Below are 18583 nucleotides of genomic sequence, written 5' to 3' on the forward strand. Positions count from 1 at the left end.
GGAAAGGCGTCACAACAACACCTAAAGGTGACGCACTGTATTATAGCTGCCATGATGTAAAGCATGAGTTTGGTTGCGGATTTGTAGTTAGAGACTAAAACATCTGGTATCCAGCTTCAACCCAGTGAATGAAAGACTTGCTGCAATTCGAATAAAAGCTAAATTCTTCAACATCAGCTTTATTTGCGCTCATGCTCCCACTGAAGAAAAGGACGAACAGACCAAAGATATATTTTACGAGCGCTTAGAAGAAACATATGAACGTTGCCCTGCCCATGACATTAAAATCATTCTAGGCGATTTTAATGCCAAAATTGGAAAGGAGAATATCTTTGGCCCAACAGTCGGGAAATTCAGTCTCCACAGTGAAACGTCTGACAATGGTATGAGGCTGATAGACTTTGCAGCTGCACAAAACATGGTAGTTAGCAGTACCAGATTTAATCATCTCGATATTCATAAGGGCACCTGGCTGTCTCCAGATCAAAGAACAAGTAATCAAATTGATCATGTTGTGATAGATGGAAGACATTCATCCAGCGTGTAGGATGTACGATCGTTCCGAGGCGCAAACATTGATTCGGACCACTACCTTGTTGCAGCAAAGGTACTTACCCGTCTAAACGCGGAAGTTGGACATCGATAGGCTGCAAACACAACAGATAGCCACAGCATATTCCACTCAACTAGCCCAATTGCTTAACGCGAGCACTCCTTGTCCCGATAACATAACAACACAATGGCAAAATATTGCCCACTCCATGCAAACAGCCGCAAAATCCATACTTGACCAGGAGTGTCGTGCTGCTACCGAAGAAAAAATGCGGCATATAGAGCTACTTTACAATCCGTAGCAACGCGTAGCGCACGAGAGAGATATCGGGAGAAAAGGAGAGAAGAGAAAGGTCTTTTCCGCAAGAAAAAGAGAAAAATGGAAAAGCGGGAGTGTGAAAAAATCGAGATGTACAGGAGCCAGAATGAAGTCCGAAAATTCTACCAAAGAGTAAAACATCAAACAGGGGGCTTTGGTACAGGCACATCCTCCTGTAGAGACCAGCAAGGTAATCTAGTAACAGATACAGATAGCGTGCTCAGGATATGGAAGGAACATTTCTTCAATCTGCTGGTATCCAATAGTAGCGAAGACGATGATACCACAGATCCAATCCCAGAAGATGGTATAGAATGTATACCGCCCGGCCAAGATGAGGTAAAAACAGCAATCAACCGGCTGAAGAATAATAAGGCAGCAGGAGCCGATGGGTCTGGCAGGAAGAACGCGTACCCGACGATTGGAACCTGAGCATCCTATGTCCCGTCCACAAGAAAGGAGATAAGACTGTATGCTCCAATTATAGGGGCATAAGTCTTCTCCCTATTGCCTATAAGATAGTGTCAGGGATATTGTGCGAACGACTAAAGCCAATGGTCAACGAAATAATTGGACCATACCAATGTGGCTTTAGACCTGGCAAGTCCACCATTGACCAGATATTTACCCTGCGGCAAATCCTAGAGAAGACCCAAGAGATGCAGATCGACACATTTCACCTTTTTGTCGATTATAATTTATAAAGCAGCATTCGACAGTCCCCTCCGATCAAAGGTATTCCATGCAATGTCTGAATTTGGTATCCCCGCAAAGCTCATCCGGCTTTGTAAGATGACTTTAACTGATACTAGGTCCTCAGTTAAAATTGGAAAGAACCTCTCCGAAGAATTTTGTACCAAAAGAGGTTTCAGACAAGGAGACAGCCTTTCGTGTGACCTATTCAACATTTTGCTGGAAAAGGTAATACGTGATGCAAATGTCAAAAGAAATGGCACAATTTACACCAATAGCCACATGTTACTTGCCTATGCTGATGACATAGACATCATGGGACGATCAGTAAAGGAAGTAACTGATACCTTTAGGAAGGTCGAAGCAGAATCTGCGAAAGTGGGTCTGGCGGTAAACGGCGAAAAGACCAAATTGATGGTGTCGACGCGCAAAGCGTCCATAGAGCTCGGACCAACTGTGGAAGTTGGTACCTACAATTTTGAGGTAGTTAAAGACTTCGTCTACCTCGGCACTGCCATAAACACAACAAACAACATCAGTTGTGAAATAAGAAGAAGAATTATATTGGCCAACAAATGCTACTATGGTTTAAGTAAGCAATTTAAAAACAAAGCCACATCTCGTCAAACAAAAATAACACTATACAAAACGCTGATACTACCCGTGCTAATGTATGGCTCCGAAGCATGTGTACTTGCGCAAGCAGATAAGGCAGTGCTTGGTGTGTTTGAGAGGAAGGTTAGGTTAGGTTTGGGGATGTGTAGTCAATATATATGTATATTGACTACGCCACTCGGAGACCTTTCGGTCCATTGTGATCATCCATAAAGAAGAAAGGAGGTTCAGAATTACCTGAAAAGAGAAGAGAAAAGAGAGAAGAATAAAGAAAAAAGGGGGGGTGTGGTTTGGAGAGTAATAATAAATGAATTAATTATAAGAAATAATGAAGATGTAATAAAGACAGAGAGGTTTTTTTGGCGATGGTGGAAAAAACTGTCAGAGAAGTAGTTACGCTTATGGGTCGCGCCGTCCCAGCCACTTCAGATTTTTAATGATGTTGTTTATGATTGTTGGTTCCATGTTTGAGTAGAAGGTTAAGCTTGGAGGAAAGCGTACTCCTGTTAGTCTATACCGCTTTCGAGTTAACATCGGGCAACGACATAGAATATGCTCGATCGTCTCCGTTTCCTCCTCATCTTCACAGAGCCTGCAATAGTCCACGCCATCATCCTGCCATTTGCCGATAAAAGCTCGGATGTTGCAATGGCCGGTAATGACTCCCGTCAATACCCTGATTTCTGACTTACTCAGACTTAAAAGCGAAGTTGTTCTCTTTGTTGAAAGATTCGGCCAAATGGCCCTTGACACGTTGCACCTTGGTTCATTATGCCATAGTTCCTTGGCCTGTTCTTCAAAGAACGTCTCCACCTTCCGAAAAACGTGACATATGGGTGGTTTAATAGAAACAGTGATAGCTTGACTTGTTGATTGAGATCCGTGTCTTGCCAATTCATCTGCCTTCTCGTTTCCCACAATGTCACAGTGACCCGGTACCCAGCAGAGTCGGACAGCGTTAGTTAGGTTCGCCAAAGCAGTTCTACACTCAAGAACGGCCTCAGACTTGATATTGGGGGATTTGATGGCTTTAAGAGCCGGCTGACTATCAACGAAGATAGTCACCGGTTCAAAGATTTCAGCATCCAGACTTTTTATCAACTCTGCGGCCATTTTGATCGCGAAGATTTCTGCTTGGAAAACGCTACAGTCGCTGTTCAACCTATAAGAGTACTCGAGGCAAAGCTTTTCGCAGTAGACGCCAGCTCCGGTACCTTCTTCCATCTTGGAACCGTCTGTATAGAAAGCCAGACCGTCCAGAGGAGGGTTACCACGGATCCAGTCATCTCTACTAGGGATAACGACCTCAAAATCATCAAATCTATGGATTGGTGATAAGTAGTCGCTGAACTTCCCCTGCTGATTTAAGCCAAGGTCCAGATCGATCAGTCGTTCGAGTGTCTTGAGGAGAAAGGAGGATAGACTAATAGGTCTGTAGTCTTTCGGTGCAGAGTGACTGGCTTTCCCCGCTTTGGGGATGTAAGTTACCTTTACCTCTTTCCACAGATCTGGTACGCAGGAAAGAAACAAACAGGCCCTAAAGATCTCCTCCAGAATTTGGTATATCTGCGGTGCAGCAAATTGAAGCATCGCAGGAATTATTCCATCTGGACCAGGTGACTTATAGGGTTTGAATGTACTTACTGCCCACTTTATTTTGTTTCTGCTTACAACCTTATCAATGAGGCTCTCGTCCACTGACTCTTGGACTTGGAAGTTGTCACATTCAATGTGAAGGTTACTGGCATCCGTGCAGTCAGGGAAGTGGGTCTCAGCTAGAAGGTTTAGAGTCTCAAGACCTGAGTCTGTCCACGTGCCGTCCGGTTTTTTGACACTACCGATGGATTTGGGGTCCTTCGAGAGTATCTTACGGAATCTGGCAGCGTCGTTTACCCCTTCTACAGACTCACAGAAACAAACCCATGACTTCTTTTTGGCGCGCTTGATTTCACTCTTGTATTTGGTGAAACTCGCTTTATACGTTTCCCAGTCACTGTCAAGTTTCGTCGAGTGCGCCTTGTTGTACAACTTTTTGGTGTTTTTCCGTAGTTCGCCAAGATCCTTGTTCCACCACACCGGTTGGGATTTCTTCCCAGGATAAGTTAATGGACAGGCATCCTTATGGCAGCGAAGAAGGATTTCTGTTAGGTTGGACACCTTACTGTTAAGCTCAGCAACTGTTTCTATCCTTCCGGGGAGTGTCAGTTGATGGTTCGTCAGATCAGTGAACCTTCCCCAGTCCGTCCTTCTCGGGTTCCTATAAGGATTTTGGCGGACTCCGTCGAAAGAGATTTCAAAGTATATCCTCATATGATCCGAAAAGGAGCATTTGTTGGATACCCTCCAGTTCCTGACGACAGAATCATCTAAATTAGACAGGGTTAGATCAATGACCTCCTCCCTGCCTCTAATTTTAAAGGTGGGATCGTTTCCTATATTACATATTCTTAGATTGTAAGATAATATAAAATTGAAAATCGACTCACCTCTAGTGTTTGTGTCTTTGCTGCCCCAGTGAAAATGGTGGGCGTTGGCGTCACATCCAAGGAAAATTCTTCGAAAGATCTGCGGGCCGATTTGCGTTGACGGTGAATATCAAATATACAAAGACATGAATATAGTTAAACGTATCGAGATGCAACGTTTGCGTATGGCCAGGCCATATCATGAGAATGAGCGATGATGAACCCGCTAAAAAGGCGTATGAATACATGCCACATGGCGGTGCACGCAGAATCGGCAGGCCTAAGCATCGATGGAGCATACAAGTGGATGAAGAAATAAAAAGGCGCGGTATTCCAAAAAGTCAAGCGAAAAACAGAGAGAGAAAGAGATCTTTTCTTAGTTCGGTTTATGGAACAAATGTTCTGTAATGGGCCAACTAAGTAAGTAAGTAAGTAACACTTCCGTTACACATGCCAGTAAATTGGTGCCAATTGAGTACATGTATTATACTCGAAAATGCCGAAAAAGTGTTCGACTGGCATGCAGTTTTCTTGTGTGTTTACACATGCCAGTGCAAGTTCAATTAAGAAATTATTTTAAGCCGCATATAACACACAAAATTGCATTATATTTCAGATTTAAAACACAATTCACAACATATTTTACTATTTTTATTTTATTTCGTTTTAAAAAGATTGTTTTCAGTCATAAACATAATGAATCTGGTATTGCCGCCTTTTCAATATTGTATAATCCCAGAGGGGAAATTATTTGTCAACCTATATTTTCATGAAAAACATCAAAATTATGACTTTATTTACCACTAATGTATTGCAGCTACCGAGATGTATTATTTGTGTTTCATAACCTTTTTGAAAATATGCATTAAATCTTTGCATTCTTAAAAGAAACAAAAATATACATGGATTAAAAAATAGTCTCGGCAACTCTTTTTTCATTTTCGACATATCATTGGCAGCCAGCTCAAAATTTTGCTGGCATGAAAAATCTAGTGCCAGTGGAGTCGACAATTCAAAAAATGTAATTGTGGTAGTAAAATATTGTGTATGTATTGAATTTTTCGAACTGTCACTGCCCAGTTGTTCGGGTAACTAGGGAATAACTAGCAATATTGCTGGCTACTGGTAAACACCCCTAGTTACCACCCAATCTACTCGCAATGTTATAGCCTGGTGAATTTAACATGGGGATGTCATAGGAAGGGGTCTATTGTCTCCTCACTGCATTACCAGTAACCACCCAATTCGATAGTCGTGTGAAGGCAATTGTCTCTTCATTGCATTACCAATAACCAGTCAATTCCATAGTCTTCGGAAAGCCACTTGTCCCTACATTGCATTACCAGTAACCAGTTAATTCGGTAGTCAGAAATTATAGACAAAATCACTAGTAAGTTGTAATCAGTATACCGGTTTATAAAATATAAGTATAACAGTTAATCTGTATATATTGTATATGCGCTAACCACGCTTTATTTAATTACATGATGTGTATATACATACATTGTATATTACAAAGGACAATTTAATGTTCATCTTTAAGTTCCTTGATATTGAAGCTTGTGTGTGAATCCTTGATACTGGAGCTAATGTTAATTTGGTCCTCGGAATGTGCATCTCAAGAGTGCTTTAGATTCAGAATTCAGAAGTACCTGAAATAAAATGTATAAAAGTTTAATGAGATAATGAAAAATATATTTCCCAGAAAAGTTTCTATACTTACCAAAATTCTTCTGAAAATATTCATCATTTCATAATTTAGCCCAAAACACGTTTCTTGCTTCTTTATATAACAATAAGTTTTTGCACATCAAACGCATACATTTTTTATATTCCGAATAAAAAATGAATTTTGAACAAAATGACAAAACATTTATTATATTTTCTTTTCAAAAAGAGAAATTATATTGGAAAGAGATTTTGAGAGAGAAACATTGTATATTCCGCTATCCATCAGTAGTCTATAAAATAGTCAATATACTACATGCCGCATTACCTGTAACTAGAGAATTGACATGATAGGCAGGGAAGCCCATTTCAAGTGACAAAAGCAAGCTATAGGCTATTTTGTGTGGCATTTTTGGGTGTAAAGTAACTAGGATCAATGCGTAACTAGTTACATAACTATGTCAGAGTAGACTATTGCTATTTATTGAACAACTGGGTGGCATGTGTAAAGGTTGGGTAAGTACCCAGTTGTTCAGTAAATAGCAATTGTCTACTTTGACATAGGCATGTAACTAGTTACTCATTGGTCCTAGTTACTTTACACCCAAAAATGGCACACAAAATAGCCTATAGCCTGCTTTTGTCACTGGAAATAGGCTTCCCTACCTATCATATCAATTCACTAGTTGCAGGTAATGCGGCATGTAATATATTGACTATTTGATAGACTACCGATGGATAGTGTAATCGACAATGTTTCTCTCTTGTAATCTCTTTTCAACATTATTCCTTTTTTTTAACAAAATAGAAAAAATATTCTGACATTTTGTTTATTCATAATTGTTTTGTTGTTTATTCATAATTAAAAAAACTTCTTGATGCGTTTGTTGTGAAAAAGTGAAGATGCAAAAAAGAACGTGTTACGAGCAAAATCACAGAAAGGATGAATAATTTAAGAAAAATATTTATAATATATACATATGTGGTAAGTATGGATACATATCTTGACACAATTCATTATCGCGTTATTTCATTAAACTTCTATACATTTTATTCCAGGAACTTTTGAATGATCTGAAGAACCCACGAGAAAATCGTTCCAAGGACCAAATAAAAATAAGTCTCTGTATCAGGTAGTCATACACTAGTTCCAGTATCAAGGATCAAGATCTGTATGTATACAAGATTATGTTGTCCTTTGTATAATATATATTCTCTCCATGTAATAAAATAAAGTGTGGCTAATGCATATATGCATTAACCGATTTATCTGACTTCAGGTTACTAGTATTTTTGGCTATCATTTCTGACTACCGAATTGACTGGTTACTGGTAATGCAGTGAAGGGACAATTGGGTTTCCCAAGACTATCGATTTGACTGGTTACTGGTAATGCAATGAAGAGACGATTGCCTCTCGCACGACTATCGAATTGTGTGGTTACTGGTAATGCAGTGGGGGGACAATAGACCCCTTCCTATGACATCCCCATGTTAAATTCACCAGTCTATAGCATTGCGAGTAGATTGGGTGGTAACTAGTTGTGTTTACCAGTAGCCAGCAAAATTGCTAGTTATTCCCTAGTTACCCGAACAACTGGGTAATATATTTTCTTAAGATTTAACTTGTGTTTTATCAGATGACAAGCTTTCTATTGACAATCTGATAGAGTCCCCATATGACTTATATATTATATATTTTCGTATTCTGAATAAAATTTTGTGGGAGTTTTTTCACATCACCCCTCATTATGAATATTTTTAAAACACACATACTCAAAAATATAAATTTTGAAAGAGTTCTTTTGGTAACAAATATTTATAGAATTGTTATTAGATCACTTTTAAACTTTTAATCCAGAAGAAAAATCTTCTCTACAGTTTTACAATCAAAATGATTGTTTGGCGTAGATGTTTTTGTTGTCGTTGTCGTAGGGTTATTTTTGGTAACACGAACAATTTTCGACAACGACATTCTTTCTTATACAAAATTAACAAAAAAAATATTTTTTTAATTTTAAAGCAATTCTTTTGTAATGATCTTTTTTATAAGAACTGAGAAATTTGTATTGCATGAATTGTTAGTCCCGATCCATACTAGAGGGATTTCAATTATATGATTTTAAGAAATTATGCGTTCTTAGATCGAGTTCCATACTAAATTAATTTTATGATTTTGCTGTGGTAGAGAACTCGATCTATGAACGCCTAATTTCATGAATTTATTTCCTTGAAATCACTCTAGTGTGGACCGGGACTAACAATTCATGCAATGCAAATTTCTCAGTTCTTACAAAAAAGATCATTACAAACGATTTTTTTTACAATTAAAAAATATTTTTTTGTGTTAATTTTTTTATAAGAAAAATATGTCGTTGTCGTAAATTTTTCTTGGTACCAAAATAACCCTACAACAACGACAACAAAAACATCTACGCCAAACAATCATTTTGATTGTAAAAACTGTAGAGATGATTTTTCTTCTGGATTAAAAGTTTAAAAGTGATCTAATAACAATTCTTATAATTTTTGTTACCAAAAGAACTCTTTTAAAATTTATGTTTTTGATTATGTGTGTTTTAAAAATATTCAGAATGAGGGGTGATGGAAAAAAAAAACTCCCACAAAATTTTATTCAGAATACGAAAATGAAAATGTGGGAATAGGAAAAAATTCCCAACTCCCATGCGTTCAGAATAGGGCTGATAGTTTTGCTTCACAAACGCCCCTTATTTGAATAATATGATCAATTTCTTCTTCTTTTTTATTTGCCCATCCGTTATCCGGATATAAGTGATCGTACAATTCATTTTTTTATATTTATCGCATTATAATTATCTTATTGTATAGTGGTTGGCATGTGTCTGAGTCTTGCAGCATTCAGCAAGCATTCAGCAGATGAGTTTCATCAGTATAACCTGTACAGCCCATGATGTTTCTTTCCTTCCTCTAGCACGCCTCCATCAATTTTTTCATTTAAAATTGCTTGTAAAATGTTGTATTTATTGTTCCTTAATACGTGTCCAAGGTACGCTATTTTGCGCCTTTTTATTGTTATTATTAGACATCGGATTTTGCATATTTGCATATTTTTTATTAATAAAGATACGAAAATTCTGATTGGACCAAAATTCGTTTTGAAGAAAACTGAATGCAATGACAGGCTCATATTTTTTAGTTTTTTGCATATTTGCATATTTTGCATATGCACAAAATATGCAAAAAATATGGTGAATATGCAAAAAATATGCAAAATATGCAAGTAATTTTTTTGACAAAAATCATCAAATTAAATTTGGAAAGTCATCAAAAAGTGTTCTAAATTAAGTTTATTGCCGTTAAACGTCGATTTCTTAGCAGATTATCATGTTATTAATTATTATTCCGCCACAGCAATAAATCTGGACTAAAAGACTTAAAAAATTTCCTATAACCCAGCCTTCTTATTACAACATAAGTTGCTCTCTAATACAAATTTGTTCAAAAACTCAATCAGAAATGTCAAAATGTACGTATCCAAATATGTTGATAGTTTCTGCTCGGCCAAAATTGTCTGACAGAATAATAAATGAGCTAGAAATTAAGACTAAGAAAATATTGAATATTACATAAAAACTTTCATATTTTACTAAAAACATATAAGTCCCTATTTACATTAGGCGAGTTTACTTGCGGCAATTGTCAGTTTGATGGAGAGAGAGGTGAGGTATATGGTAACCCTTTGCCTCTCAACACCCTCTCTCACCCACAAACTGACAATTGCCGCAAGTAAAATGGCCTAATGTAAATTGGGACTAACATATAAAAAACATATACAGGGTAATCATGAATATTTCCCTCTGAATTTTCCACACGGAAAATAATTTTAAAAAGTGAAATTCTGTTATTAATATTTGTTAAAAGTTTAAAACTACTAGATTCGCTTCATTATGCCGTATTCTAAAAATATTCCCTTTTTGGGCATAAATATGGAAATCAAAAATTGTAAATTGGGGAAAGGAAACAAATTCTGCACGGAATTTTTATTCATGATTGCAATGATAACTATATTTTAATACCCTAATGGTACTATGTCTTAGTGAATGAGTTTGCAAAATACAAAATGAAACGAAATAGGCCCACAGTTCCTTTTGATGATCTGCATAGATTCACACTTATCCATCTGGCCATGTCTTTTTGAAAACAAAGAACAGGTCACATTTATAGACCAATTCGCATAAAAATTGGAGATTTTTTGGCCCTAGGGCGATCTCTATTTTGGTAAGAATCGATTCAGATTTGGATATTGCTCCCATATATACAGTACATTCGGATTAATAATCCATACACCACAGGTTTCGTCGGTGTCCGAATTATCAAATTGTTCGGATTAACGAATTGTAAGGAAAACAAATTATTTTATATGATTAAATCATTCGTGGAAGGAATAACGAACACTAAAATGAAAGTGCTCTACGGGTAAAAAATAGTGAGATTTTTCTACTCGACAATCCGGAAAAAGAAAAAACCAATCAGATTGTGAAAGTAGCGCCATATTTCTAGCGTTTTTAAAGTTTACATCAGGATGTAATGGGTACTTTACACGATATGTTTTTAACATATGGATTGTCACTTTTTAAATACAAAATGTATATTCAAAGTGACAACCCATATGTAAAAAACATATCGTGTAAAGTACCCATAAGCAAACCTAGAGACAGATGTGGAATTTCATCGTTTTGTAAATTAATATTCCTTGAAATCTTTGCCTTTTAGGTGTATAGTGCATTTGGCAACTTTAATGACAATATTGCGGCGAATATTTTTCTTAATATATTTATTTATACCCTATACAACAAGACTAATGTGTCATGAAAGGTTTGTCCTTGTACTCGATAATTTTTACTAAATGTTGCTGAAACAATTTTTTTACCAACTTCTCCATTAGACAACTGTCAAAATTCGAAGAATTGGTAATAATTATTACAAATTATCGAGTACACGGACAGGTATAAATTAAACAATTGTGTATACAAAAGGGTTATGACTTTTCGACTGTGTTATCAAAATTGTTTTCCTGTAGCAGGAATGAATGAACTATATTTTATTAGCATTCCAAATACTTTTCTAGCAGAAATATGTGAGTGGTTTTGCCATTTTAAAGACAATTCCAAGGTTTTTTACTTATTTTACCATTACTTGCATTACTTTTCGCCAAGGAGTGAACATTTTCCAATTCTGCATTAAGCGGTTGTTTATTGTACGCATCCAACCGCTTAATGCAGAATTACAATAGATCGATATTATAAAATTATGTATTTTTAGTGCATTAAACTAAAACCATGTCATCAATATTAAAGCGGCAGTTAGAGGAATTTTCCAAAGAAGCTTTTTGACCACAAAGAACAAAAATTGCTAATTTATGTCTGTATATACTGAATAAAGGACTAAACACTATAAAATATATTCAAATCTAATATGTAGATATTCAAACCGTATACTTCTAATTATAGTTATATTCGAGAACCTGGAATCGTAAATGGTACTTTAGTACTTTTTCCCATTTTGCGCTAAAAAACGAACCCTTTTTCCAAAAACTAGAAAAAATTGCGCTTTTATCTAAACAAAAATAGCGGTGACTAACTCTAGCTCCTTTGTTTTTCTGCTAGACAATTTTGGCCGATAAGAAACTATCAGCATATTTGGACACGTTGATTTTGACATTTCTGATTGAGTTTTTGAAATTTTTCCATTATCTGTATACATTTGTAAAGGAAATTACAAATTATGTTGTAATAGGAATGCTGGGTTATTTGACATTTTCTCGCCTTGTGGAAACTGATTTAAGTCTTGTTAGTCCAGATTTATTGCCGTGGCGGAATATCTGGAGAGTCTCAATAACATAATAATCTGCAAAAAACTATTTTAAACGGCAAAAAACTTAATTTAGCACGCATTTTTGATGATTTTCCAAATTTAATTGACGATTTTCGTCAAAAATTTAGCATATTTTTTGCATATTTTGCATATTTTTTGCATATATTTTGCATATTTTTTGCATAATTTTTGCATATTTTTGATATGACCCCAAATATCGAAAAATTGACCCTCAAAACGCCTAGATCCAAAATTTGAGTCCAATCGGATAAGAAATAAAAAACATGCTAAAATCCGATGTCTAGTTATTATTAATTGCAGGCTTACATTCATCCTTCTTAGTACTTCGTCATTAGAATTTTTCCCATTCCATGGCATTTTCAATACTCGCCGGTAAATCCACATTTCGAAGGCTTCCAATTTAAAAAAGTGTAATATGCTCCAGTTTACATATTAGTTAAACCTACCTGTACTTTGAAAACCATCGGTAAAATAAAACGCATACTTTTTTTAAATTTTATATAGTTTGTATTTGTTTTATTTTAATATATCGTTCATACTATAATTGGTTTCGGTTTATCGCCACAAGACAAAGTACATGAACATGAATTTTTTATGGTGTAATAGAAAAAGATTTGATATTTGTTATGTTTTTATGTAATTTTAATATACGATTTATATAAAATATGAAGATGTGAGGGACTTCATTATAGTTTTTTTTTATTTTGTATGTATGGAAATGTTATAACATTTTGAGATATAATTCTTTGTTTTTGTTTAGAGAATATAATCGGCATTTAATTTCTCATATGTTTGACCGCTGCAATTGGAAGAAATACATTGATGACAATTTTGTAATTATTCGGGCATAGTATACTATTTTGAAATATTTGTTAAGTTTTTATATAAATTTTTAATTTAATTTTGTATAAATATTTCTTTATATACATATGTATTTATGTATATGTATGTGTAAATTTATTGTATATAAGTATAAGTACATACTTTTAGTTTGTGCTATTATTTTCATTTGTTGTTTGTAAATCTTCGCTGAAATTGTGAAAAGTTTTGTTAAATAGTGTTTTTTGTGTGTATTTAGGATTAGTATATAAAATTAAGCAATTAAGTGATGTGTAAGCGTTATGAAAAATAAACACTGGATTACATTTTTAAAGCAAGTCAAGTCAAATTTACAACAAAATAATAATAATACCTCTAAAATTTTATTATTAGACAAACCTTTGTTATCAATAAATACCACAATATATTCAGCCTTATTCTGAATGTAAACTCTCCGTGAGTTTTGTCTTTCTGCCATTTCGGCTAAAAGGAGAGAAAACTCACGGGGAATTTACGTTCACAATAAGGCTGTCATCTTTATCGCTCTATCTTCATATTGACTTGGATTGCTTTGCACCCAATGTTTTTCTTCAGTTTACTTTTTTAACCGTGTTCAATATTTTTTTCTATTAATTTTATTTGAGTATGCGTAACAGCTATTATGGTGATACTTAAGGCTGATGGTGTAGGAACAACAAACAAAAGAAATTAAGCTATTAGTAGAAGCCAAAGGCGAATTAATTATCAGTAACATAAATATAACACTAACCAAAGATTTTGAACACAATTAATGCGAATTAAGGAACATATTGTAAATGAAATGTGGTGTATTAATTGTTAATAGGATCAGTTTTGCATATGGAGTTGTCGGAGATGCTCAACGCTGTGTCAAATAGTGTAATGATATGGTTCTTGGCAAACATTAGTATAGCCCCCATATAACGGTACCACCCGATTTAAGGTTTTTTGAGGATTTTATTTACATTTTTGACCAAACTAGCTGCAATTTGACATTTGATGTGCTTAAATATCTCCAATAAAAATTGTCAGGAAAGGTCCACGCTTTGTTATAGCCCCCATATAACGGTACTTCCCGATTTAAGATATTTTGAGGATTTTAGCTAAATTTTTCTCCCAATTTGGCTCCAAACACTTCGAGTTTCAAGAGATCAAAAAACGTCTGCACCAAAAATGGTGAAGATTGGTCACGTTTTGGTATAGGTCCTATACAAGGGTACCTCCCGATTTATAGTATTTTGAGGTTACCAATGATCAAAAAGCTTCTCTACTAAAAATTGCCAAGATAGGTCCACGTTTTTAAGCTTTTAGCTACATTTTCTGACCAAATTACTTACTAGTGGTTCCCATAAAGTGCGGACATACATAAAAGCTTTCGTAATAAAAAGAAAACTAATTATTTCATTTTATTTAGCAATATTTCATGGTGGAGTTTATATAACGCTTTTTTACTTGTTAAATTCAGACGTCTCGAGCGTAGTTGAGCCAACACTACTCTGATTGATTGAGGCAGCTGATCTTTATGGCTTGGCCTGCTTGATAGGCGTGTTAATCTAGGGTTTCTCTCTTGTAACGTTTGACTTCTATTTCTAGATCAGCCAAGATCATCCATATACGTTAACGTATGTGAGAATAACAATCAGTCGTCGTTGAGCAGCCGACAAGTAAACATGTGCATGGATATACGCATAATTTTAGTGGGGAGACTGAACAAAACCGCACACACCCGCCACATGTTTACTGGTCACAGGTCTAGCAACCACTGAATGCTGATACAAACTTTCTTGTGATTGTCTCACTACTTTACTCTCTTTTTTATTTTGAGCATCAATGTTCTAGATCAGTGTTCACCAGCAACAACAAATTCAACCGCTGCGTTTGTGTTGGGCACACACACGAGATTATCTATCCCTCTCTAGATAAACATCGTGTGCGTTAATTCATTGCTAAAACCAAGAAGATGATCGGTGGTGAGAGTAATACTATGTTTACATTTACGAAATCCACTCGATTTCATCTGTCAATTCCTTTGTGTATACGTCAAATGAAAACTCATCTGAAATCGATTGGATTTCATTTGACGTTTGAGCAATGGAATTGACAGTTGAAATCGAGTGGATTTCGTAACTGCAAACATAGTATAACGTTCAAACTCACCACAATTGAGATTGTGTGTGTTCACACAGACACGGCTCGCGAGCCCAGTGGTGATTAACACTGTTCTAGATCATAAAGATCCCTCTTGACATATCTGTGTGTGTGTGTGGGGTCCTATTCACCATATGGTGATTAAGATGGCTCTCACGGCGACACCCGAGCAATACTGCAACTAGAGTATGCCATTGTGTTGCTGTACTGGAAGAATCTTTGACTCCTCACGGAGATGGTCCACTAAAGACATGAGGAGGCACTCTGTTGCATTTCCTAGGGCGGCATTCTGGCAGGTTTGAATATTTTTTCAACGCGTTGCACTTATAGTCGCGGACGCTACTGGCGCCGCATAGCTCAACACAGACCGATCTATTGCGTTATATGTGGTCAACGAAGTTTCTTTATCTGAATCCCAAGTGCTGCCGGCTAGGGACTTGAGTTGCAACATCTCAGCTTCTCGCATATAACCTGGAGTACACCTATTTATCGGCGGGATGTATACGTTGAGCAACTCTACTTCGGCAGTTCCACACATTACTGCTATTCACATAAATTCCATGTACGGGTTATTAGAGCCAGGCTCAAGCGAGAAAGGTCTGTGTTGAACAGACAGGAGCAATAGGAAAGCTAATCCCCCACCTCTACTTCTGGTGCGATCCTTCCCCAGAATGCTGTAATCATCACAACTCTGTTACTGCAGTTTATGTTGAACTTGGTTCCCTGCACCGCCGCGACCATGATATTCTTCCGACTCATGATATCCACTATTTGTTCGATCATACCTTGGAATAAATTGCATTTTCAAGGATTGGAATAACAAGGGCTGATGTTAAGTTCTGCGTGTGCAACTTACTTACTTAGATGGCTTTCGTATTAAACAGAACGTCTTGTTCCATAAGCCGAACTAAGAATAGATTTCCAAACGCACCGATCTTTTATTTTACTTCTCCAATTTTGGATGCCATGTTCTGTGATATCTTCTTCAACTTGGTCCTTCCATCGGAGTTTTGGCCTTCCCTTGGGGCGTATACCGTCGAGTGGCTCGTATCAAATGCCTTTTTGGCGGGGGTATCTTTATCCTGCTGACATGGCCAAGCCAACGCAATCGTTGTAGTTTGATACGTTTTACTATATCGATGTCGGTCGAACCATGTATAGCTCATGGTTCATACGACGTCGGTATTCACCGTCAACGCATATTGGTCCATAAATCTTTCGAAGAATATTTCTCTTAAACACACCAAGTTCTGCCTCATCTGCTTTCGCAAGTACCCATGCTTCAGATCCATACATAAGTACGGGTAGTATCAGTGTCTGGTAGAGCGTAAGTTTTGTTTGACGAGAGGTGGTTTTACTTTTAAACTGTTTACCTAGACCAAAGTAGCATCTGTTGGCCAATATTATTCTTCTCTTTATTTCAAGGCTTATATTGTTGGTTTTATTTATGGCTGTGCCGAGGTAGATAAAGTCATTTACTATCTGAAATTTATAATTATCAACATCCACAGTTGGTCCGAGTCTACTGGAAGACTTGCGTGTTGATAGCATAAACTTCGTCTTATCGCCGTTGACTGCCAGACCCACTTTGGCAGACTCTTTTTCAATTTTTCCAAAGGTGCCTGTTACGGCTCGCGCTGATCTACCTATTATGTCTATGTCATCTGCGTATGCAAGCAACATTACATCTTTATTGTATATCGTGCTGTTTTTGTCTCTGGACGTATATATATTCGCATCTTGTATGACCTTTTCCGGTAGGATATTAAATAGGTCACACGATAGACTGTCACCTTGTCTGAAACCTCGTTTTGTGTTGAAAGGCTCGGAAAGGTTCTTTCCTATTTTAACCGCAGATCTTGTGTCAGCCAATGTCATCCTGCATAGTCGTATTAGTTTTGCAGGGATGCCAAACTCAGACATGGCTTGAAACACCTTTGATCTAATTGGGCTGTCGAAGGCGGCCTTATAGTCGACGAACAGGTGATATGTGTCGATCTGTCTTTCGTGGGTCTTCTCCAGTATTTGGCGCAGTGTGAAGATTTGGTCAATTGTCTATTTACCAGGTCTAAAACCGCATTGGTATGACCCGATTATGTTGTTCACCATGGGTTTTAAACGTTCACACAGCACACTCGACAGCACTTTGTATGCGATTGGGAGCAGACTTATGCCTCTGTAGTTTGTACACGCCGTCTTGTCTCTTTTCTTGTGTACGGGACATAGGAGGCTGAGGTTCCAATCGTTGGGTATGCTCTCTTCCTGCCAAATTTCGGTAATTAACTGATGCATACTCCTTATCAACATTTCGCCACCGGTCTTGAACAGTTCGGCGGGCAGCCCATCAGCTCCTGCTGCTTTATTGTTTTTCAGCCGATTAATTGCTGTGTGCAACTGCATTTTACCGAAATTAGAGTGTGATGGATGCGGATGTGACAAACTGAGCACATCCAAATTTTTCTCCGCCCCGGTACGGACCAAAAGAATCTGGAGCAGGCATTCCGGGATATGCTGCTCTCAACACAGAAAAACGATACAAATACATGTGTGTACTCTGAGGTGGTAGCTGCTGGCCGGAACACAGGTGTTGCGGTTGGTTCCGGTATCGAAGAACCCGCCGCCGTGGGATTGATTCAATTTTGTGGAAATTTTTGCTATTTCCACCGTATATGCTTGTTTTGACTGGTCTATTTAAGTGTTTAGAGTTGTGTTTTTCGACGTTTTTTTTTTTGGTATAACACGTACGGATTTCTTGTAAAATATCGAACATCTTGAAAACTTGTTCTGGAATACAACTTATAGTGCGGTTACAGTATAGTTTTTTTTTCGGTTAACCCACTTCGAGAGGATTTATTTGACGTTTGCGCTGTAGAATTGACATTAGAAATCCAAATCCACTGGGTTAATCCGGTTAAGTGTAACCGGGGTATTATGTTCATGCGCGTGTCTATTTAGTTTATCCCTAAACCCCAAAGATGAGACACGAACCATATCATGCAAAGTTATTAAAGTTTGACAAGCAGTGCCAGAATATAACAGTTAGCAAAGGCACACATTGTAGTGTAAGTGTTGGTAAGTGACAAATAACAAAATGCTGGGTCGTTTGTGTATGAGGGGAATAGGGAATTTGGGAATTTGGTGAAAAAAGGGTATTGAATACTTTGTGGTTTTGTAGTATACATATGTATTTTTTTTTTGATTTGCCAATATATATTGTATGTATTTTTGTATCCAAAAAATAATTGGATAACAATTGGCCTGTTCCCGTACTGCAAGAATCTACTATTTTTTCCGATAACATAAAGGAAAAAATTTTATCGCAGTAAAAAATAGTAGCTTCTTGCAGGTTCTGGAACAGAGCAAATATAAAATTCGTAAACGAAACATTTTCACTTAACCTATAAATATGT

General features: G+C 36.8%; 1 protein-coding gene across 1 annotated transcript in view; it reads right to left on the bottom strand.

Moving 5' to 3' along the window:
- Positions 1-12672: 12672 nt before the first annotated feature.
- Atat (alpha-tubulin acetylase) overlaps positions 12673-18583 on the bottom strand; it is a 179644-nt gene continuing 173733 nt past the window's right edge. The window contains exon 8 of the mRNA XM_073987422.1: positions 12673-12987. Within this exon, the coding sequence (XP_073843523.1) occupies positions 12945-12987 (43 nt within the window). The 3' untranslated portion in view covers positions 12673-12944. The remainder of the gene's footprint in view (positions 12988-18583) is intronic.

Source organism: Musca autumnalis, unplaced genomic scaffold (assembly GCF_047663935.1).
Source record: "Musca autumnalis isolate F117 unplaced genomic scaffold, ASM4766393v1 scaffold_4, whole genome shotgun sequence".
Taxonomy (NCBI): domain Eukaryota; kingdom Metazoa; phylum Arthropoda; class Insecta; order Diptera; family Muscidae; genus Musca; species Musca autumnalis.